At 40.6% G+C, this 24399-nt stretch overlaps 1 protein-coding gene across 1 annotated transcript in view; it reads right to left on the minus strand.

Moving 5' to 3' along the window:
• Nucleotides 1-24399, minus strand: part of grapa (GRB2 related adaptor protein a) — a 51956-nt gene that overhangs the window by 15541 nt on the left and 12016 nt on the right. The window contains exon 4 of the mRNA XM_030058018.1: nucleotides 8588-8756. Coding sequence (XP_029913878.1) covers nucleotides 8588-8756 — 169 coding nt within the window. The remainder of the gene's footprint in view (nucleotides 1-8587; nucleotides 8757-24399) is intronic.

The raw sequence follows: 24399 nt of genomic DNA on the forward strand, positions 1-24399 counted from the left end.
AGGCAAAGATATCAATTTCTCTGCTGACATCAGCTTCAGTGGAGCAGAATGCAATACAGCTACAAGAGATGTTGCATTTTGAGTAAGAGACAGCTTTTTCTTGGCTTGGGAAACTTGTTCTATTGCTGTTGTGAGTGGTATTGCGCTCTCTTCCTAAATGTAAAACTAACAATGGAATGCAGTAAATCCAGACATGTTCTCAGAAGGTGGCTGAAGGCATTTTGGGAATTGTAGGAAATCAGGGACTCGGATGTGGCAGGTTTAGGGAGAATAAAGTAAGCTGCAATACATCACATCACAAAATAATTTCTAGAAAACATTGCATGTAACAGTGTATCTGAGGGTATGTTTTAAGCTCTGATAGACAAATCTAGCTCTATAATTTTTGCCAGTTATATTATTTACAGTACATATGTACGTCTGTTAAGGGCCGAAGCCCAAAGCTAGAGTCACATTTCTGTTTTTTACTTGCATGAATAAAGTTTTGAATCTTGACATCTGATCAAAACTGATATCTAGCAGTATGACGCAATAGTAGCGCTTACACAGAGCTGCTGCATTACTCCTGTTCCTCTGCAGACAGCACAGGCCATGTAAGGTAGTGACATTACATATTAATCTGGTTAAGTAATATATGAGAGCAACGGGGTTGTAGGGCACGCTACGCACAAATTATGAGGTGCATCTCTAACATGTAATGTGACCTAAATGTGACTTGTCATGTTCTGTTAAGTCTAGATTTGAATATGGGAGGGAGCATTGAGGGAATTTTAAAAATTAATTGGTTTTCAGGGAAGACAGCAGTTCAACTGAGCAGCTCCCAGGAGGGAATCTGTGTAACTGTATGAGTGGTATGCAGAGCTGAAAACAGCCTCCATGTTAAGCAAATCACCCCTAAAATAAATGTCTATTTTATGACATAATAACACATGAGGATTATATCACTTCACAATATCCAGTAGGTCTTTCCCAGGATCTCTTTCCCTGGAAAGAATCACTGCCACATGAGGCAGTGATGTGTTTTTTTTCTTTTGCAGCAGTAAAATACGTTTGTGCAGGAGAGGAGCTGGGTGGTTAACATTAGCAGTGATAGTTAGCATGGATGCACAAACAAAGAAGACAAAAAAAAGTTGACTCAACAGAAAATGCAAGCAAAAAGACACTCCAGTGCCGCCCACAGTGTGTGACTGACAGGTGATCGGTGCAGAAAAACCACAGAGATGAAAGCTTGGCAACACCGAGGCACCAAACAAACCCTAACAGAATATTACAGAATACTACAGTCAGAACAAAACATAATTAGATGAAGCTTAAATGGGACAAGGTGCATGATAGATCATACTAGTGAATGTAAGATGTCACTTTGGATTTCTGATAGTGAACATGAGTGTAACCTTGCTCAGGGGAGCAGTTGGCACGGGAGAAGGGGGGGACATGTCCCCTCTGTCACCCAACCCTTTACTGCTGCTACAGTTAATCCAGGAATCCAGGCACTAAACAGTGACCAAACAACGCATCTCAATTGCATCTTTTTTTTTTTTTTTTTTTTTTTTTTTTTGCTCTTTTTTCTTTAAATCCTTGTGGAAGGCGCCAGCTATGGACCTTCTATTAACCCTTTGAAGCCTGAGCAAATTCACTTGATTTCTGTCAGAAAAATGGGGGGAAAGCAAATTAGAGCTGCTGCGCAGCAATGGTCGGGGCCAGGCAATTTTAGGCAATTCTGAGCAACAAGTGGAGAATAGGAAGATGCCATTCTAATGTGCATTTTGCATCAGTTGAGGCTTGAACTCAATTTCTGGCATGAAGGACAATGCTCTGTCTCACTGAGCTAACTGGAAAGTGTCAATTCATGTGAGGCTTCACAAACTGACTAAGCCAGTCACATGATAGCAGCCGCCTATGCATGGAAAGGCAGATTTCAAACCACTGTAAAAAAAAAAAAAAAAAAAAAAAAAAAAAAAATCAGTCATCAAGACAAAAATCTGAAAATACACATATTGCATCTGTTTTAATAATGATTGATTTGCTCCATAAGTGGAAAACTGATGTTTAAAAATGCCATTCTTGCATTGACTCCAATTGTTCACGAGAGCAAAATTCAAAATGCTGTCAAAAACTGAGTTTTTGAGATACAATTTTGAAATTTGCCACACATCATCTACCATGACTCTAAAATTTTGTCAATTTTTTTCATGAACATTGAAGATTTATTTACCAAGAATTTGCAAGTATATGTTTACAGTACCGTTTATAGTCAAACATTTTGATGCACTGTAGGCTCAATTTTTGATAAATCAAAAATCTGTGTGGATCGTTTGTGTAGGACAGTCTGAAGATGCTCTGTAGCAAGTTTGGTGACATTTGAGCAAAAATTGTGGGAGGAGATAGGTTTAATAAGTTTTACAGTTTTTGAAAAAAAAATAGTGATGGATTTCATAATTTGCAATAAATTTAAGTACACAAAAGTTTCTTCAGTATTGGGGCTACATTTTGGTGAAAGTTGCAAAGCTGTAGCACATATGGTTGATTTGTTATGAATTTTCAAAGTTTTGAAATTTAGAGGCTTGCTGTAGCGCCACCATCAGGACTATTGGCTTGTGTTGGCAGCTGAGGAAAACTGGCATGGGACTGGACCTTTGTGCAAAATTTGGTGATTTTTTGCGCATGGGAAGTAGGGCTTCCTCAGAAGGAAGAAAGAAAGAAAGAAGAAGAAGAACACGCAGGAATACAAGAGGGACCTGGCAACTTAGGCTGCCCGGGCTCTAATTAGACATGCAAATTAGCAAGAAATGACCCAAAAATGATCAAAACAAATAAATTACAATTAGTAAAGCATCACTGGAATATCAGCAAAAAAACAAAAACAAAAACAAAAAAAAACCCTATTTATAATTATTGCGTATATACAGTATATTTACAATTAAATTACAGGCAAATTATCCTATACACAAACAAACAACAAAACCCATAAAAGTTTTCATTCTATTCCCCTCACTTTTGAAATGATGGCTACGCCCCCCTGCCCTTGCTGTTTGAAATCAAACGTTTATTTTAATTCAGACGATGCCTTCCCATGCAGCAGCACTGAGAATACTTGAGTACGTGGAGCAATTTCCAAATATCACCGTGCATGTGAAGCCTCTCAGTGACAGACGCTCCACGCTCAGTTCCCGGATGACTGGCGCTCTTTTCACATCCCAGGTGCCAAGGTCGCTCAGTTAATACGATGTGATGAGCATGAGCACATGGCTGGTGTTAACAGTGACAGGAACATGTTGTCATGCCAGGCCTGATGTGGATCACATTCCTCACTGCCTGGGCCGGCCGGGGGGGAGACGCCTGCACACACCTCGTACAATTAGTGAACATGCCCCGGGATCCTGCCTGCACGATGATCTGAACACCGCAAATCTCATAATGAAACCACTTTTTTTTTTTTTTTTCTCAAAAAGAAAAACGCTTTGTATTCTGAGTGTATTAGCCTTCTTCAATGAAGCTGAGTCTGTTATTTAACTATGTGGATTTATGCAAATATTGCCTCTTCAGTCCTTGACTTTATTTATGATGGCGGTTAACTTTGATATCTTTTTATTTATATCTGCTGGCCTTCTTTTTCAAAACGCTAAATGGCTTAACCACATATTTAAAACACTGATAATAAAACTTGATTTAATTTGATTTGATTCAACCTTTGGAAGCGTACTGTGAGCGCAAAATAGTATCCTGTAATGAAATGTGATATAATGAGATGCAGATGCAGCGTTTCATGTGATTGGTTGTCATAACACAGTACTTGCAGTGCTTTTTATTTGGTTATACAATGGAATGAGACCACTGTAAAGCATGGGATTAACAAATTCAGATAGATCTGATAACACGTATAATGTGCCTCCAGTCTAAAATTACTACTTTATATTAAAATAATACATGCAAGTAAATAAATATTTAAAAGAAAAGCCTAACCAGGATTATCAGGTGACTGAACAGCAATATGAAATGTAATTAAATACAATTACTGTGCTCTTAACACTAGGAAAGTCAAAAATCTGACTCTAATTTGCTTTTTCATCTCCATTCAAGGGTTAACCATTAGGTGGAAGATCTCCAGGAAGATTAACGCTGTGACAGGCTCCCCTGTCGAAACTTGACATTAACACTGACTTATGTCAATAATTGCCTTTAAAATAATTGCCTTTCTTCGGGGTTGGACCGGTCCCTCCTCTGGGCGCCGTGCCGGGGACGACTGGCTTGGCTGTTTTCCAGACTAACGGGTGTGATTGCTGTGATCTTTCAGCTTGTCTGCTTTCATTAAACGCAGCAATTCTACGGAATTTTTGTCATTTGTGCGCAAACGCCCAGAAAATGAAAAATGATCCCTTTGTAAGCTAATTTTGCAAGTCATAATCGTCTGTTTTCCCAGCAGTCATGTTGACGTGAATAGCAGGGTAAACCCAGGCTTTACTAATGAAGCTCAAGTGAAAGTTCAGTGAGGAAGACTATTTTATGCTCATGCATGTGAGCCTGCCTGTCTCTTCTTTCTCATGCATGCTCATTCATATTTCCCCTTGCTGTCATTGTCTGTCAATTAAGCCAGATCACCTGTTCACATCACCTGGTCGTGTCAGCCAATAGCACGGCAACACACCTCCCTTGTTCGCCTATCGCCTTGCTGTTGTCTTTTCCAATATGTTTCTCTGTGCCGTGTGCTGCCGTTCATGCACGCCTCCACCTCCCTGTCTCCACCTGGACCTCACAGATCCATCAGCTCGTTCAGTCTCATCAGCCACCCTCAGCACCAGTGTCAGGACTCCATGGGGGGATTTCATTATACTGCTGCCCCAGGGTGACGCCTCTGATTCTGAAAATCTCACCATAGAGGCTAAACACCAAAGATTTTTTTTAAATCATAGACTTATCATCTTGTATCACTGTTATCTTTTCTGCATTCACTTGTCTCTCCTGATTGAAATGACATGAATAAAGGTTGTACTGAATTTAGGTCTGCTCATGCTGATTCACTGGAAAGACTCTGCATTTTTTACAGTATTTCTCAATTGCTAAAACACTAAACTCTCTTCTCTGAACCAAATTCATGGTGCTCTGAACCCATTTATTGAATCGGTCATCCTTTTGGCAGAACCTTAAGCACTTTACGCATAGTTAGACACAACTTGCAGACATATTCTCAGCCACTAAAACACACTTATCTGACAAGTTTATATACATTTTCTCACTGTTATGCACTTGTGTTGCATAATTGTGAGCACAGGGAGCAAAAGTCAAACACAAGTAAAGCACTGGTGTCACTGGTTGAACACAACAACTCAAAACTGATCACACTTGTGGCTAATGATGTGAGGGAGCATATATAAGCCAGTTCAGAGAGCACTGCTTTGTGAGGCCCTACAATGGATAGAAATCTGAGAGGATGAGTTTGTGTGAGAGGTGGTCGAGGAGGTCGAGGAGGTCGAGGAGGTCAAGGTGGTCAGTGAAGACAAAGAACAGTAATATCTGATGAAATCAGAGCTACTGTGATTGACCATGTTCTTGTCCATGGTATGAGCATGAGGGAGGCCGGACAAAGGGTACAATCAAACATCAGTAGATTCACTGTGTCCACCATAATCCGAAGATTTAGAGAAGAGAACAGGTAATTACCCTTTTTGACATTATAGTATGTAAATGTTGACAGCAATTACTGTATGACTATACTATATACTGGACCACAGTGTACTCTAAGTAAATATACGTTTCAGTACATCACTGTGCCAATGTACTGTAGTATTGTAATGGAGGGTTAGGCTAACTGTTTGTAGGCCTAGTATTCCATGTATATTTTTGTACTTTATTTTTACGTAGGCTTACTGTATACAAGTGCTAAATGCACAAGATTTCTGTTTGTTTTTGTACTGCAAGTGCTACGTGTAAATACAGAAGATTTCTGTTTTTTGTACTTTTTTGTACAAGTGCTAAATGCACAGGTTTTTTGTTTTGCAACATGCATTTAGCCTAGAGTGAACAATAAACATTTATTTCTACAACTTCATGTCCTGAGAATTGTGTTTTCTATTTTTCTATGTAGTGTTTAGTGACTGCTCAGTAGTGTTTTTAATTTTGATTGACTCGGGGCACAATTTGACAACACAGTTCAGTTTTGAGCACAGATTGAACTGTTTTGAGGTGAAAGTTTGGTTTTGCAAGAGGAGTCTGAGGTTTTGTGAATGTAGCTTGAGTTTAGAGAAAAGGAGAGCAACTTTCGAGAAATGTGTCTTAGCAATCGAGAAAAACTGTAAATGACAGTGCCTAATATTCATTTATATCTTTTATCAGGCCTGTGTTTACCTGCTATTTCATGTCAGACTCAGAGGCTATAGAAAAGGCCTATATCATGTACATCTATTTAAATAAAGTTGAGGGGGAAACAGTGTATTGATGTGTATTTTACATGTCAAAATCCCATTGGTACAATAAGATATCTCTGTACAATGAGTAATACTGGCACAATTTTTGTTTGCTCCTCATTATGCTCCGCCCCAACATCCTGTTTCATCTAGAAATACGTCAAATTATGGAAGCAAAATGCTCTACAAATGTTGTTTCACTGTGACGTTAGGTCGTGTAATTCACTTTGCTGACTCTGAGTGGACAAGATAGGAGAGAGAAGTGGAAGCAAAAGAGACTATAGATCAAGGCAGGCAGATGATGACAAGGACAGATGTGTTTTAAAATGGCTTAGGAATGGCGCAAGAACAGAGAGGAGATGGAAAATAATTGCCTGAAGTATGAGCGGAGACATGAGTGGAGACAATACCTTTTCGGAGGGAGAGAGAGAGAGAGAGAGAGAGAGAGAGAGAGGCAGTTACGGGCAGACTGCTCTCGCTCTGCTCCTAAACAGAGACAGAGCAGCACTTCCTCCTGATTTGTAGTAGCTATAAAGAAGTAAGAAAGACTCATCATCCTAAACTCAAACCAATATGGAGTTCTTTTCAAAACGTTTCCCAAATGAAAAATTACAACAAAGCTTAGCAGAGGGGAAAAAAAAAAAACTAGTGAGCCTCCTCTTCAAACTTCCCTGGGTGTGATATGAGTCCACATGGTGGTGAAACATCCTCATTAGTTGCTCTGTGCTCCCCTGGGCTACTAATCCATAATACTGTATTTCTGTCTCTCTATTCACTTACATGTGGCAAAACAGCTCCCAAAATAAAACTTTCAGCACATAAATAAATTCAAACAAAGTGGATTATGTCAATATAAAAAATAAGTCCTGGCACAATTATGGTTGTACAATTGTGAAAATACTATCAGGTTGTTTCTTCCTGGTGCAAGACTACTAATGGGTACCGGAACTGACTGTCTTTTATCCTGGCAAAATTAATTTATGTGCTAAAGTGTTCATTTGGGCCTGGTTTGTATTACACTGTGGTAGTTACTGGAGAAACACAAAAGGGGAGGAGAGCACAGAGCAGCTAATCAGGCACCATGCGGACTCTTATAATGACTGGGGAACTAAACAACCCATCACTCTTTCATCTCTATCAAATTTTGCCTTAAGCAATAATACACAAGAGGGTGTGCAATGCTATGATATTGGCACTCAGCACAGTGCCAGTACTTAAGTTTCATTGTTAATTCATTATTCATGATTCCATAAAGAAAAGCTGTTTTCTCAGCAGTGCAGCCTCATTCTTTTCTATCCTCATCAGTGACTTCAATGAACTGTTTGTTTGCACTACTTTAAGTGGAGGCTGGTCATCAGTTTCAAGTTCATTTTCTAACACTAAAACGGATGTTTGGAGAGCTTACTGATTAAAAAAAAAAAAAAAAAACAGTGTTAATTGACTGCTCCTGCAGCTTGTTTGGTGAACCCTCACTGCTGCTGTAGTTTGATGCTTTGTGCCAGCTTAGTTACAGGTAACCAAGGTGAACAAGGCAGAGTGATACATGCTCCAAAATGTGGTCGGACTGCCAACACCTGGAGATATTGGCACGCACAAGGGCGCACATTTAGGGGGGGTCAGGGGGGACAAGTCCCCCCCAATATTTATAAAAGATAGATAGATATTTATACAATTTATAATAGATATTTATAAAAATAAGATTTTCCTAGTAAACTGATGCATAAAAATGGTAAATGGGTGCATAAAAATCCACCAGAATGTAGGAAATTAAATGTAAAATGCTCAAAATTTCCAGGGGGAGGACCCCCTGACCCCCCACTAAATGTGTCCCCCCCAATGTCTAAGGAAAATGTGCGCCGTTGGGCACGCATGAGTACTTCTCAACCAATCAAAATGTGAAACTGGAGCTGACTGTAGCATAATCCAAAAGATGTATGAACCAGACATAATTTCAGAGCAAAGCAACATTATTGAGAAACATTATGCATGTGTAAATACTGATTAGGGGTAATTCTGGTTAAAGGCTGCTTGAAGTGGCTTAAAATCTGATATTTGTTGTTTTTGCTTTGGCAATATGCACTTCTTTGGAAAGGAAGAAAGAAAGAAAGAAAGAAAGAAAGAAAGAGAGAGAGAGAAAGAAAGAAGACAAACAGACAAATGAAAACAAAGTACAGTTCGGTGCCTACCCTGGCAAAGTGCTCGGGGTCTCTCAGGAAGACGGTCCTCTCCTTAGCGATGCTGTTGCTATGGTAAAATTCCACCAGCTCGTTTAGAGAGGAGAAGAGCTCCTCCCACACAAAGTACTGACCAGAGCGATCCTGCAGCACCTTGAAATGCTGAACATGGTCCCCATAGCTGGAAAATAAACAGAGAGAGAGCACAGAGACACGGAGAAGTTAATATCTGTGTCACACTATAAAGGAGCAATAAGCCCAATCTTTAGAGACTGTCCTCCAGCAAAAAATGATCCCATAGGTCATTTGTACAGCAGCTTATTATGAACTACAGTTATATTTTAAAGTTAAGCAACCTATAGAGTTCCTGTAAATAACAACACTGTGGTTTAGTATTTAAGGAGTTTAAAGGAGTTCAAATCCAAGCGAGAGCACTGTTTGATTTTAGGTAGTTAACGTTCCATACCTAATATTAGCGAACATTTTGTAACCTTAACCCTGACCTTTCCTAACCTTAACCATTACAGCAAACCATTTCTTAACCTTAACTAAGATTTTTTGTGGCTACGAAGCTCAGGAAACGGTCTTTTGGTTCATATTAAAGACGCTCCTGCGTGAGTAATTTAGGAAACACTGCTGTTGGTCAACCTATGTGATGGATTTCTACTGTCCCATAGCACTAAATCACCCTAACATACTGTATTTGCAAGGGTTTGATCAAGTTGATGATCCCCAGTTACATTTGCATGGATTTCTGTTCGGCGATCAGGTGTCCAGCCTTAATAATAATGTCCTGCCCATCAAGAAATCCCAACCCCCACCTTGGCTCTGCTGTGAAAATCACTGTTTTTCCTGATTAGTCACCATCGCTCAAAGGTCAGTGGTCGCTATGTCGAAAGAGACAAGCTCTATCAGTATTGTTGTAATTTGTAGTGATTGCCAGCAGAGGTTGATATAGGTCATAGATTATTTATCTCCCCGTTAAATATGTGCTACTTCAATCATGGCCAAAGAACTCACTAAAAAACTAACTAGAATTCTTGGTAAACATGGTTCATCTGCTAAAATACCACTTTGTTCCAGCAATTCAGAAACTCTCAGCATCATACACGATGCATTTATAAATACAAGTTTATTATAAGAATAGCTCTACTTCACCCGGGTATTTTGTATAGCTAAATCATAAATAAATAAATAAATAAATAATAAAAAATAGCAAATAGCAAATGTCACCAGCAAAATAACCACTGTGTTAAGCCACAGAGGGTGGGAGTGCGTACCTCGCTGCTATGATTAAGACTTTGGCCAGTTTTCATTGGCAATCAGACCTGCTCCTCTTTCCTGCTCTGTGGTCGTTGCTAAGTAACTTGCCAGCTTATCTTTAGAAAACTGGACATCTCAGCATGATGATAGCGTTATATAATTGCATCCAATATGCAACAGAAATAACCGGCGTGCTTCTAAACACATCTAGGTACCACCCATCACCGCGTAAGAACAGAGGATGTGTGGAAGGGCAGCACGGTGATGGTCACATCGTTAAAATCTCATTTCCCGTGTTTCCTTGTTTGTGCGAGAAAGAGATGAATGCGACTCTTTGAGGGTAATTTTTTTTTTTTTTTTTTTTTTTTTGATTGCTGTCTTTCAGGCAGGCCAGAGGTCATCTACAGAGCAGCATCCATGGAATGCAGTGTTGTTGCTCAAGGACACCTCAGCAGAGCAAATGCTTGTCAATACCAGGGCTTGAACCGGAAACCGAAAACTATTGTGTTGACCTCACAGGAATGCCAATCAGATTATTTTCTCAACTAGTGGTTAATTTGGTTACTATTTTCTTAAAAAAAAAAAAAAAAAAAAATTTCACAAACTCACTCTCTTAACCAGGTAAACCATAAAATCCTCAAATTTTTGATTTTAGCATCTTCAGTGATAAGTGGTCATCATAGTTTTAGATATTACCTGTCAATCAAACAATGTGGGCGGGACTCTGATGTTCGTCTTCCTAACATTTTCTATTGATAAAGTTTGAGTTCCTGTAGGTGGCGCTCTTTTGTTTGTCTGTGCAGCCATAGTGGCGATCAGTACTCATACTAACTTCCCAGTTTTTCTTTTTCTGTTTCCTGCTGCTGCTGAAAATACAACACACATCACTTCCTGTGCGCTCGAGGATTTTTTCCAGGAGAGAGCTACTGGACAGTGAGTGCTTAGAACTGCAAAAATAAAAGCCTCCATGATTTTGAATCACTATTGTGTTATGCATATCATTCAACAGCAAAGAGGAGTAAAACCGATGCTTGTTACTATGAAAATGTTGCGTATTACTACTTTAAGATATGCTACTATATGCTGCATTGGCTCCCCATCAATTTCAGAATCCAATTGAAAAATTATTTGAGACTGCCTATAGATGTCTGCATGGTCAGATACACACCTACATTAGAGATCTGCTGCAGCTCTATGTCACCAGCAGGTCTCAGGGTTTACTGGTCCGTGCTTTTGAAGTTGTGGCTCCTAAACTTTGTAAATCTTTCTCCTTTTATCTAAGATCCTTGGAAACTGTGGACATGTCTAAAAAGCAGCTTAAGACCCATTTGTTTAGACTTGCCTTTGTGTAGTGTTTCTATATATTTCTGTGTTTTATTATGTTTCATGTCTGCATGCATGCTTATTTCCTCTGTGAAGCATTTTGTGACATCTGCCCTTGAAAGGTGCTATAGAAATTCACTTACTTACTTTCTTACGCAGCTCTAGAAAGCACAACATGTCATCTGTGGCTCAGACTTGCCAAACCCCCCTCCTCTAGCTCATCTGATCGGCCCCGGTCCAGATCTGACAGGGTTAATGAGAATTCCTCTCTGTGTTCAGACGCTGCAGCTCTTTGAACAAGCAGAGCTGTCTCCCTGATGACTGGATGGCATTCAGCTGCACCTTCGCCCTGCCCTGCTTTCTCGCTCTTCTCTATTTCACTCCCTCTATCCTCCCTTCCACTGAATTTTTTTTTTTTTGTCTCCCTTCCACTTCATATTCTCTCTGTCAGTCCTTCTCCCTCGCTGCTGGAAAATGCCGAAATGTGCCCACCAGTTTCTGCTTTGTCGCACGAGGGAAAAAGATGGCACAGTTTAAAACTTGTTATGACTTGGCAAATCCATGAAAAGCTTCAAACTGAGTTTTGGAGGGCGACAATTAACTGATTCTGGATCTCTTTCTACCCGCAATCTTTAACACAAGAGGCTGAGAAGCATTCCAGCTTCCTGGCTGTTTTCTCTGATTTCCTTTGTTCCCCGCGCGGAGATATGAAATTGTACATTTTTTCCTAATCTCATGAATAGCAGCTATTCGTGGCTTTATTTGTATGTGAGCTAAAATAATTTAAATAAAGTGTCCTTCTGCACACAGTTTCCCCAATCATTCTTTATCTCTCCATGCCTGTCTCTCTGCATTCCTGCCTGTGTCTCAGCCCTTCCCTTATTTATCTGCCTTCTATCTAACTTTCCTCCTCTATCTCGGCTCTTCTTTTTATCTGCACCTCCATGTCTCCATCCCTACTCTTGATTCAATCTTACCCCACCACTCGCACACACACACACACACACACACACACACAGACCTGCCTTCAGTCTGAGTTGTTATCTTCTCTGTGAATTATCCCTATCAGCCCCACTTCTGTCTCTATCTGTCTGGTGCCTCCTGCTGGCAGGGCTTGGCTACTGCAGCCAGTGGTCAGCTGGGTCGCCATAAGTCACAAGCTGAATGAACAGATGGATGGATGGATAGATGCATGCATGAATTTTATCCTATATTCATTTTAGTTTATTTACAAAAATCTCAAACTATACCAATATATAATATAATATGCATCAGTAAAATGGATCTAGCTGGAACAAAGTCCCTCAACAATGAATTAAATGTCTTCAACTTCCAGTGGCAGCCTCTCCAGTAGCTGTCTGTATGTGTGTTCTTCTCCTCTACTTTTTAGTCACTTTTCCACATTTTCCACAAATTTTGTAGATCATATTCCGTCCCATGGATATGGCTTTTTCTTATCTCCAAGATGGCAGTATCTATATGCATCTATCTATCAATCTACCTGTCCCAAACTCCAAGGGGAACTGATATATCAATTTTAAACTTCTTGCATTGAATGTATGAAGGTGTCTCTCTTGCAACCTTTAGATTTGTGACCCATTTACCACTGTCTATGTCTAGTTTATATTCCCCCATTTATTTTTTGCATTATATGTTGTTTGTAATTAGATTTTTCCACATTGATTTCTTTTCACCATTTTTAAATTACAGGCTTCCTGGTGTCAAACCTTGCTTGAAATTAACTGTTGTCCTGCCCCGTCTAACAAAGGCGCTCTAAATACAAAGACGTGGCCGTGACAGTAAAGTTTGTGTTTTTTCAGAGATTATTTCCTGGCGGAGACTCGCATTTCTTCCTGTGGGTGTCTGGCAAGGTGACTGACAGGAAGCAGAGCATAACGTAATGCAGCACGCTGATATGAAAACACCGACAGCAGGCGCATAAACTAACAACAAAAGAAAAGCTTTCACACAACAAAGTAAAGGCTTCATGTTTTCTGTGCTTAATTAAAAAAAAAAAAAAAAAAAAAAAAAAAAGAATGAATGACATGAGGAAAACAAGTTCTGGTTTGTGTCCAACTATGCTAAATGTTGCAAAAAAAAAAAAAAAAAAAAAAAAAAAAAACAATGGAGGAAAAAATAAATTGTTTACTTAAGAATAGCAAAACCATCAAAACTCCATTAAAAACTATGAATTCAAAATATTACTTAAGTATAAAGCAGTACCAGGCAGCTAAGTATGAAAAATAAAAGTAGTCGTTGTGAAGACTGTGGTTCCTCTCATAGTGCCAACTTGATCGATTAGCCTAACCTCCTAACTATTTTAATATCCTGTTGTCTGGCTCACCAGTGCATAATATACTGAAAAATAAATGTTAAATAAATAAAAATAAATGTAAAAGATCATTCTGCAAAGTATAAGTAACCACCACCCTAGTCCCCTGAGTAAAATATTACCTTTTTCAGTTTCTGTAAAGCAAAAAATACGTAGAAATGTCGACGACTCTGAAGCAAAAATACAGGGCATATCAACATTAACTGGCTAACATTAGCTACTTTAGCCTCTTTAGCCACTTTTCTTTGTGTTGTTAGCTTTGTTAGCTACAAAAACTGCTTGGTTAGGTGAGGAAAAGGTTTATCATCTTGGTTAAGGTTAGGAAAAGGTTTGTATTCATGGAAAAAGTTAGGAGAAAATCATGGTTAACATTACGAAGCATTAGCTAATGTTTGCTAATAGCAGCTAACGAGTCTCAATGCTGTGTTTTTCATTGGCTTTATGCAATGTCACGAAACTGAAATGAAAATGAAAAAAATTAAACATGACATTTCATTGTATCTTTGGTTTGCAGAAATGTAAAAAAACAAATAAACTTTTTTTCCAGCCACTACAGCCATCAGATAAATGTAGTTCAACTCAATTCAGTTCAATGCAATGCAGTAAAAAGGACAATATGTCTCTGTAAAGTGTTTGGTGAAAATGTGAGAGAATCTCACACTGCCTGATCACTTATAGGCCGTGATGAATTATTCCACACTAATTCACTCCAAGAATTACCAGTCAGGGGTTGTTAAATTTGTAACCTTGGAAAGAAAAATATAGAAAGCACTCAGTAAATGGAGAGAGAAAACAGCAAAGATCTGATAATAAGAGAGAGAGAGAGAGAGAGAGAGAGAGAGAGAGAGAGAGAGAGAGAATAGGAGTGGTGTAGCCACATAGGTGTGTCAAATTGATGTTTTTATTAATTATTACCCAGAGACATTAGAGAACCACTCTGCATAACACAGACAACATCTGTCTTGGCTTGATCACACACACACACACACACACACACACACACACACACACACGTCCAAGTGCCCTCTCATTTCCCTGATCCAGTGTAATTAAGGCCCACAGCGATAGAGAGATTATGTTCTTTTTCGGAGTAAAAGGAAACGAGAGAGAGATTAAGAGAGAATGAGAGTGAGAGTCCGAAAGATTGAAAGAGAGGAGGAGGGAGCGAGAAAATGAAACAGAGGTAGAGACGGGTCACAGAGATTTAGATACACAGAGAGACGGCTACTGTAAACTGTTATTTTTTATATAACGTTTACCCTACAGAGAACAGTTCAAAACGCGTGAAGGTCAGCTTTCTATCTGTCTATTCTCACTTCTCCATTCTCTCTCCCTCACTCTCTCTCTCTCTCTCTTTCGATGTGCCAACCCTCTTCTCTAATCTTCTGTTCAATTTCTAAACCGCTGCAGATGTCTGGAATACTTCAGTGCTCACACAGCTGCACCGACACTTCCAGCTGTCAATTTGTGTGTGCGTGTGTGTGTGTGTGTGTGTGTGTGCGTGTGTGTGTGTGTGTGTGCGCATGCGTGTGCATCTGTGTGCATGGTTTGCATGGCTTTGCAAGGAGTTATCAGCGCGTGTGTCTGTGCGCATGTTGTAGGGCGATTACATCATGTGTTTACAAGAGTAAGCCAGTGTGTGTGTGTGTGCCTGTGTGTGTGTGTGTGTGTGTGTGTGTGTGTGTGTGTGTGTGTGTGTGTGTGTGTGTGTGTGTCAGAGGTTCAGTAAAAGTGTCATCCTGTCCTTGCATGTCAGCCAGGCGTGCCAGTGAGTGAGCGAGAGGTTCAACTCCTCCTGGAGCATTAATAAAGCATCGCCAACGCCTGCTGAGATGGATGGAGAGAGAAAAGTGTGTGTGTGTGTGTGTGTGTTGGGGGAAGGAGGTGGGATGGAGGGAAGGAAGAGCACAGAGGGAAGATGTGCGAGGATTGATAATAAAGAGTGTGTGACAGATCTAATCAATACAGATGTGCATTGACGGGTCAATAAAGAGCCTGGCAGGCTGAACAGATAGGAACCAGAGAGAGTCTCTACTCCAGTCCACCAGCATCACAGGACAAACAACCATCACCACAAACCAACAGAAAAACACTCATTCAGGTTTTCCTCTTCTGTCGGCATAAACCCTATCATCATTTTGATAATATTCGCTGCAACACACACAATGATTTTCAGTCAAACAGCATCACTGCCATAGCGAAGATAATGGAGCAACAAAATAACACGAGAGAGCGAGGAGCAGAAAAGCCTGCCCAGGTCCAGCTGACCGAGGTGACCCACCACTGACAAGAGCTCAGTGCAGCTCAAGGACATGGCAGACTTTTCATTAGTTTTAGATTTTGGAAAATGTCTGAAAATCATCATCATCAGAGAGAGAGAGAGAGAGAGAGAGAGGATAATACAATCGGAGGGAAGTTATTGTTTGTCCTGTAAATCGTAGCTGTTATCTTGAAATGATACACACCAAGAAACATCTTCAAAAACACCTTCAACATCGTTAAAGAACGCAAAATCAATTATTACTGATTATTACTTTTTTTTTTTTTGATGGACATATCTATTTTACTCCAATGTTTTTTTTTGTTTTTTTTTAATTGATAAATGTGAACAAAATATAAGCCCTAAAGCACAGCAAATATTCTTTTCATCTCCTTTACATCTTTATGTGTTGTCTACTTTTATTCCTATTGTTCAGGGAGTGTGTATGTTAGTGTACAGATGTGTAGTCCAGTTTCTGCATCCCCTTTTTTTAACACCACAACTCTGGTCATCTTAAAAAAATAGTGATGTGAGAAACTGGCACAGCTATTATAAATATGCTGTATTCTGCTATGTTGAAAAATAGCAGTCAAGATTGGAAAATTAACTTAGATGGATAAGAAAGCAATCATCAAAGGCAACAAGAGTCAGTATTAACTTTGGGCATTTTCACATTTTCAAATGGAAACGGGCTGCCTCATTTTGGCATAAAATTGACGTCACCCTTTATTTAAGTCATGTGTCAACGGGGCAAAGCCAAAGAAGCTTCCGTGGGCTTTTTCAGAGTGTAACACGACTTCGCCAGAAACACTGCGCTTGCTTTTAGTTGGCGGGTGTGTTGAGATTTAACTGAACTAATGAGATTATTTGTGCCTCCAGAGCAGCCCGGCGTCCAAGAAACATTGGTAGAACTACAACTCTGAAGTGTTTACCTGCCTGTCTCTTTGGGGAACGAGTCCTCCCCTAATTTATAAAACTGACATAAACCTTAAATTAATTTGTCGTATCGCAGGAAGTGGTATCAAACTGATGTGGGTTATATGAGGATACGGTCTGAATGATTGTCTGAATCAGTTTCCATTGGTGGCAGTGGAGGTCAGAGGTCACCCACCTTTTTTTTTTTTTTTTTTTTTTTTTTACTTATGACTGCATTTCTGAGTACAGGGGAGGAGAAGGGCAGGGAGAAGAGACAAAGGTGGGAGTGAGGCTGGGATGAGATAAATGAGACAGACGAGGACAGGATGAGACGTGCCGGAGGTGTGATCCCACAGGACCGGCCTGCTCTTTTTTCATCTCCAACGTCAGAATGGAGACGGGAGAAAAAATAAAGTGGAATCATGCAATCGGCTCCCCGCCACCTGCCATAAGCTTCTCGTCCGTCCCGTCTCTGTTTTACTTTCAGTCTGCACTCGCCGCCCCTCTTCCTTTCCTCCATCGCTCTCTTTTTATTTACTGCTCCCTTCTCTATTTCTCCATCTCTGTCTCTCTCTCTCTCTCTCTCTCTCTCTCCCTCTCTCTCTCAGTCTTTGTTTTTGCTCGGTTTCGGTCACTGAGCTGTGGTATTAAGTCGGGCTTGTGAGCGGTGGGGTAAGCTGTGAAACTCGAGCTGGAGACCTGAAGAAAGGATGCAAAGTGGTTTGTTCTTTTGAAAGCAAAAAGTAGAAAATAAAAGGAAAAAATCAATCAATTTTTTTTCTGTTTCTATGGATACTGTACATATTTCAGCATAGACGCCTTAAGGAGCATCTCTCTCTCTCTCTCTCTCTCTCTTCCCCCTTGCAAACACATATTAATGATCTAGTGGAGCATATAGCGATGCATTAAGTAGCTAGAGGCTGCTCATATAAGAACTTAAAGGGCAATTTCACTGAAAAATGAAGCTACAGTGGATTGCTCATAGCACCATACATTAACTCCAAAGAATTTTTCCTCACATGCATCCATATTGTCAACCAAACTAAACTAAAATAATGTAATGCAAGTGAGATAAACTCAACTGGAAAAAAAGTCTACTTTTATCTGAAGGTTATCAAGAGTCGCTGAGTGTGAAATTACCCCCCCCCCCCTCCTCCTCCCCTCGAGTGATGTCATTCATGGGACATTGAACCTTTAGTGCAGTGGTTAAAGCTCAGTGAAGATTATGTCGCCATAAAATAAGCACGGCCCAAAGGGTCAGCTCCCTTTAACGGTCCCTCATGGGCGCAATGACCCTGATAAGAGACCAGTGATGACTGATGACGAGGAAACTGAATGAACAGCCGCTTTCAACATGAGCCATAAGATACTGCACGCATGAGTCAGTGATCGCTTTATGAAACACAACAGACAGAGACATAACACAGTCATTACACGCCGGACCAGCGGTGAGGAGGGGGGAACAACTTTGATCCTAAAGTCTGGCTGTTTCATCTGTCTCATTAAAACGAGGCATGGCACTCTGTGCATATAGATGATAAAGATCTATGGGAAAGGCAGCGGAAGAGCAAAGGTGGGAACACAGCGCTTATATTGTGCACACACACGCATACACACACAAACACATAAACCCCTAAATCCATCATTGCTGAGCTGTGACTACAAGCTGGTTCACAAACACCAGATCACATTGTGATAGCGCAGAAAATGTCTTTTGTTCCACATAACCTTCACCTGATGCAAAACAAAGGCTGCAGGAAAACCTATTGTGTGTTGTATGTGTTTGTGTGTGTGTGTGTGTGTGTGTGTGTGTGTGTGTGTGTGTAATGAGGGGGGGGGACTTAAAGCGCAGAACAAAACACATTTCAACTCAAGTTTCAAAAATATAAGGAGGACTGAGCCGCGGTGAAACACTTTGTTCCAGAATGATATATCCAGCATTAAAAAAGCAAGTTACACAATGACTATTGATGCTTTCTTAGGATATTCATACACAAGGGATTTTTGATGAACATTTATTAGTTAAGTAGATATGATGACCAAGCATGTTGAGACAAGTAAGAGATGAGTTACAATAGTTCAGAAAATGACATCCCTTTACCTTAATGTAGCCTTTAAAACCAGAAAAAAGATAATACTTCTGCCATATCACCATATCACAATAGTATGATATCCAAAATCCAAAATGTCTTGTTTCATATCAAGAAATCAATATCTATGTATCGTCCACCCTAACACCTACTTTTAGTACTTGGTCCACAAAATGAGAGCAAGTCACAGATGTCATATGGCCACTTGTTTCTGATTTTTTGGCATATTTGAGACTTTCAGATGAAAAAAAAATAGATTGTCTGCGGGGTTTTCCTGAAACAGAGATTTCCTATGGGAGGAGATCGGGTACTCATGGGTTGGAGCATTGGAAAAAACGTAACAGCTTCAGTTGGAGTCACTCACAAAGTAATTTTTTTCCCCCCATAAAATATCCTAAAAAATGATCATGTCACGAGGAGCATGTTGGGCAAGAGTGACAACAAGGTACATTTCTTATGCCACAAACCAAATTTTGTCAAGAGAGATGTTAGTTCAGTGCGTCAACACATGACTGATTGACTTCCATTCAATCAAAGGCTATACTCTGCTACCTTGCCATGGCGCTATAAGAGATCCAGAATGACTGTAATTATGTATGACTGTAGTCACTGGATCCAGTCGCATTTAAGGGAAAAACATGCAGATAAAAACATCCATGCTTTAATGCCAGCTTGAATCACGTGCTGCAGCGGGGATGATTATGTGAAGCCCTCCTTGAATTCGCCCAGAGAGACAAGGCGCTGATAAAAAGCAAAAATCCACACCAGTATATTCTTACACTTCTATTGATCTGTGGTGACTGATGCATCGCAGGCGTCACTTGGTAATGAAGCGTTGTGATTGACCTTCATGCTGAACCACATTTGCCTGAAGCGGCCTCATCCTCTTTTTGTGTCAGTTAATGATTCCCTTCATTTCCCAGAATGCCTTTCAGCAATCTAAAGAGAACATGCATGAACTTGTTGCATTCAGCTGCGGATCATACATGTAGGCGGAGAGAGCAACAGCGATCGTAAGAGCAACAGAGTGAAAGTTGCATGACTGTGGGACTGTGGGACATCGGTATGAAGTTTTGAGTCTAAGAGAAGCCTCATGTCTTTCTCCAAAACCTGATATTCACCGCTGATGTTTTCGATCGCGGAAAAAACCTCTCTCCTATCAAACTCCGCGGTAGCCGCACTGTAAATATTTCAAACAACAACCGGACCCAGAAACTGCAAGGCGGTAGCTGGTGTTGATGTTTTAATGTGGATGTTTCCTTTAACTCTCTTTCTCAGAATGGATATTGAATCATTCTGGAAACAAACTTTTTCCACTCGAGTGAGAGCAGCAAAGTCAGAATATATCCTTTAAGTGCGTCTGCCGCTGCGTCAAACGGTATTGTGAGAGCCCAGCTAAGCATTTCTCCCCGTAAACGTCCCACTTTGTTCCACTTTCCAAAAATAAGCTAATAAATAATCCATTGGGGATGATTTCAGTGGCATTCTCTAAGGTTAGTCCCGCAGCATCAGAAAATATCAAAACAAATATCCCTTCATAAGCAACTTTGAGAAATATCCTGACACAAAAAAAATGTTTTTTTTTTTAGAGCACGGACTCTAAAATCTATCACAGCCACACAATCCTCTGGCTTATTTTTTTCATGGATTTTTTTTTTAAAAGCATACCAGTGAAGCATTTTCTCTAAATATATGTACTAAATCAGAGTAAATTGTGATGATAATCAAGTTTGCTACCCTTTTCTGTTGGCATATTTTATTAGTTCAGATGACGTCTCTTAATTTTGTTTTTAAAGGGAAATGGGAAGCCTGAGAACTCCTAAACTGGACCAGATAAAAGTGCAAGGCAGCCGACAGGGATGCCCATTTCTAATGACTATCATTCTATGGGCATTAGCATTATGTTTCATCACAAGAAAATGTCATAGTGATAACTCCCGAAAACATTTGACATCTAACATCTTTATGAGTCCAACCTCTGCCTGAACTGATTTACCAGCGGACCACACACAAGATTTGTGTTGCTCATGGGAGATGACTCTGGTAATTAAGAGGACTCCTGGGTAATTTTTGTGAAACTCTTCCTTTCGTGGGGGAACATGGTGATTGAAAGCCACGTTTATGTCTGTGAGAATGGCCCGTGGTGTCTCCCCCTGACCTCAAAACAGCAATTAAAACTTTCACACATCACAACCAGTTTCACAGTGGAACAAGTGATGCAAGTGAAACCGACCCAGTGAGTGTATCGTCAAAACCAGATACTCACAGGGAAATATCCAGACAGTCTTTTTGGATTCATTTATGTCTTTGAAACCAGACCTCCGTGTCTCTCTGATGTCAAAATGTCAGCAGTTTCATATTCCCTCATTAAAATGTGTCAGCACCAACTGAAGAGCTCTATTCCCAAAAGCTGTACAGTTAGGTCCATAAGTATTTGGACAGTGACAGAGTATTCATAATTTTGCCCTCATTCCAAGTGTTTGCGTTTGCATTTGGTAGCTGTTTATCAGAACCCTGAACATGCGCTCCAAAGAGGTGTCTGTGCAGGTGAAGGAGGCCATCATTAGGCTCAAAAAAAAAAAAAAAAATCTATCAGATAGATAGCAACAACTTTAGGAGTAGCCGAATCAATGGTTTGGTGTGTCCTGAAGGAGAGGGAATGCACTGGTGAGCTCAGCAACACCAAAAGGCCTGGAAGACCACAGAACACATCTAAAGGATGACTGAGGAACTCTTTCCCTGGTGAAGAAAAACCCACTCACAACATCCAGGGAAGTCAAAAACACTCTGGAGGAGGCAGGTGTATCTTTGTCCAAATCTAAAGCAGAGCACATCATCTGTCCAGCATGGTGGAGGCAGTGTTATGGCATGGGCATGTATGGCTGCCAGTGGAACCGAGCCACTAGTCTTTATTGATGATGTGACTGCTGATGGAAGTAGCAGGATGAATTCTGATGTTTATAGGTTTATACTATCTGCTCAGATTCAGCCAAATGCCACTAAACTGATAGGACGGAGCTTCACACTGCAGATGGACAATGACCCAAAACAAACTGCAAAAGCAACCCAAGAGTTACTGAAAGCAAACAAGTGGAGTATTCTTCAATGGCCAAGTCAGTCCCCTGACCTCAACCCAGCTGAGCTGCTTTTCACCTGCTGAAGATCAAACTGAAGGCTGAAAGACCCACAAACCAGCAGCAGCTGAAGGAGCTGCAGTAAAGGCTTGGCAGAGCAGCTCAAGGGAGGAAACTCAGAATTTGGTGATGTTGTCCGTGGGCTCCAGACTTGAGGATTTTCCTCCAAATACTGAACATAATCATAGTTATGCATGTGATGTATAGTTTGTCCAATTACTTCTGAGCCTCTGAAAATGAGGTGACAATTAATAAAACTGGCTGCAGTTCCTAAAAGGTTAATGCCATATTGCCATAATGCCCTTAAATTAAAGCTGAAAATCTGCATTTCAATCACATCATGATTACTCCATTTCAAATCCACTGTGGTGGTGCTCAAAGGCAAAATTATAAATATTGTGTCACTGTAGTATCTCTAAAACGCAGTAGTGTTCAGTATTTATTCAGTCATCAGCCAAGGACCATGCTCTATCCTCTAAGAAACAGCGAACCTTTAAATTTATAAGAATGTGCCTCACGATATCTAATTTTGATGTGAAACTGTTCAATTTCCCAAGTGATATAAAGATAAATGAGAGCCTTATGCTATAATTTACTGTTTATCTGTGAGAGAGGGCCATTATTTTTCTTGCTGACATCAGAAAGGAAGCAGCGGCTCCACCTTGATAAACTGGCACCGGTCGCTGCCGTAGCAAAAACAAACATGTAGCCTATTGCTATTAAAATGCTGCAGATTGTTGCGTGGAGCTCATGCGGCACTTAGTTCACAATGCTGCACTCAACAATTTCAAACTTCGCCAGCATTTTCAAAATAAACTAACAAAATAACAAAATCCTGTTTTTGGCTTCGTTCACGCCTGTGAAAGTGGATCAGAGTGTCCCTGACTGACGTCAAAGCCAGACTGAGCCGAGCCGATCCAACGCTGAGGAGTCTCCACGGTTACCTGCTGTCAGGTCATCTCCTCTGACAGGAGAGCTGCCTGCACACGTGGGCCACACACACGCAGACATACACACACACACACACACACACACACACACACACACACGCATACACAGATTCAGATGCATGCATACAAACACATGCACATACCCAGAAAGATATGCAAGCACACGCATGAACTAACACACACATACGAACATAAGCACACAAACACGCACGCATGCACGCACACACACACACACTCGCTCACACACACACACACACACACACACACCTGACCCAATTTTCAGCCTGCTACTCCATCCAAACAACAACAGCCAGACAGAGACATCACCAAACAGCCAAAACAACAAGCTTCAAAATCCTCTCTGTCCCCTCCTGGCAAACCTATTTTTCACTCCCTCTTCTCCAATTTTCCCCTCTTCCCTTAATGCCATCAACATAATCTCCTTTCCTTTCCTTTCCTTTCCTTTCCTTTCCTTTCCTTTCCTTTCCTCCTTTTCTCTGCTTTCCTTTCCTTTATTCCCCTTCTCTCCTTTCCTTTCCTTAAGGCCTGTCATATCACACACACACACACACTCAGATAGCTGGTCAGACATTGCTACAACCACCCACAGCCTCAGGCCCAACTCTTAACCAGTGAATTAAGGCGAATCCATGCAGGCGAAGCCTTTAGCGTTAACATCATCCAAGTCACCGATTCACTAAATGCAAAATAAAACAAAAAACACAGGCAGGCATCCCCCCCAGGAGCACAACACCAAGCCTCAGCTGCACCCCAAACCATCAGACAGCCGCTCAGCCCGGCGAGCAGCTCCGGCTCCAGCTGCAGACACCGCCGAGTGCCAGAGAGGATCAGCTCACTTCAGGCCAGAGGGGCTGCAGATCTTCACTCCCACCCTGCAGCCCTCTCATCCTCCAGCTCCTCTGACCCCCTGCCTTTATCACGCACACGCTCGCCCCTCGGAGCTGCAAACAACAAATACGCTCGTGCACGCTCATGTCTGCACCTATAATACAACAATTATTAATGAACTGACTTCCTACCTCCTTATTGCCAGCTAATTCCCTGACAGTATGTGCTGTATGAGTGTTCAAATTTGAAGTGGGTGTTTGTGCGCGTCCGTGTGTCTGCCTGGGTGTGTACGTGCCTCTGTGCATGTGTGTGTTGAGATACCTCTAATTAGATTGGATTAGATTAGATGAAACTTTAATTATCCCAGTGGGGAAAATGGGGCTGTTATAGCAGCAAGCGGTACAAGGATAAATCAAGCACTGGAATAATCTGTCACAAGTAAGGACACAGCAAATGGGTTTATATAAACATAGTGAACCAACACCTCCAACACTGTGAAAATTTATGAATGAAAATGTGGAAGCAAGTTAACATTTTTTTCCAAAATGTGCAAAATATGGATCCTGAATGAACACATTTTGCTGGGATATGAGATGCAATCTGAGCCTTGTGTGGTATGATAAGTAGAGAGTTAAAATCAGTTAATATGTAATATAAAATAATAAGAGAAATATAAGCATTTAAGTAAAGGAGACTGTCGTGTGGCAA

This window comes from Myripristis murdjan, chromosome 8 (genome assembly GCF_902150065.1).
Source record: "Myripristis murdjan chromosome 8, fMyrMur1.1, whole genome shotgun sequence".
Classification (NCBI taxonomy): Eukaryota; Metazoa; Chordata; class Actinopteri; order Holocentriformes; family Holocentridae; genus Myripristis; species Myripristis murdjan.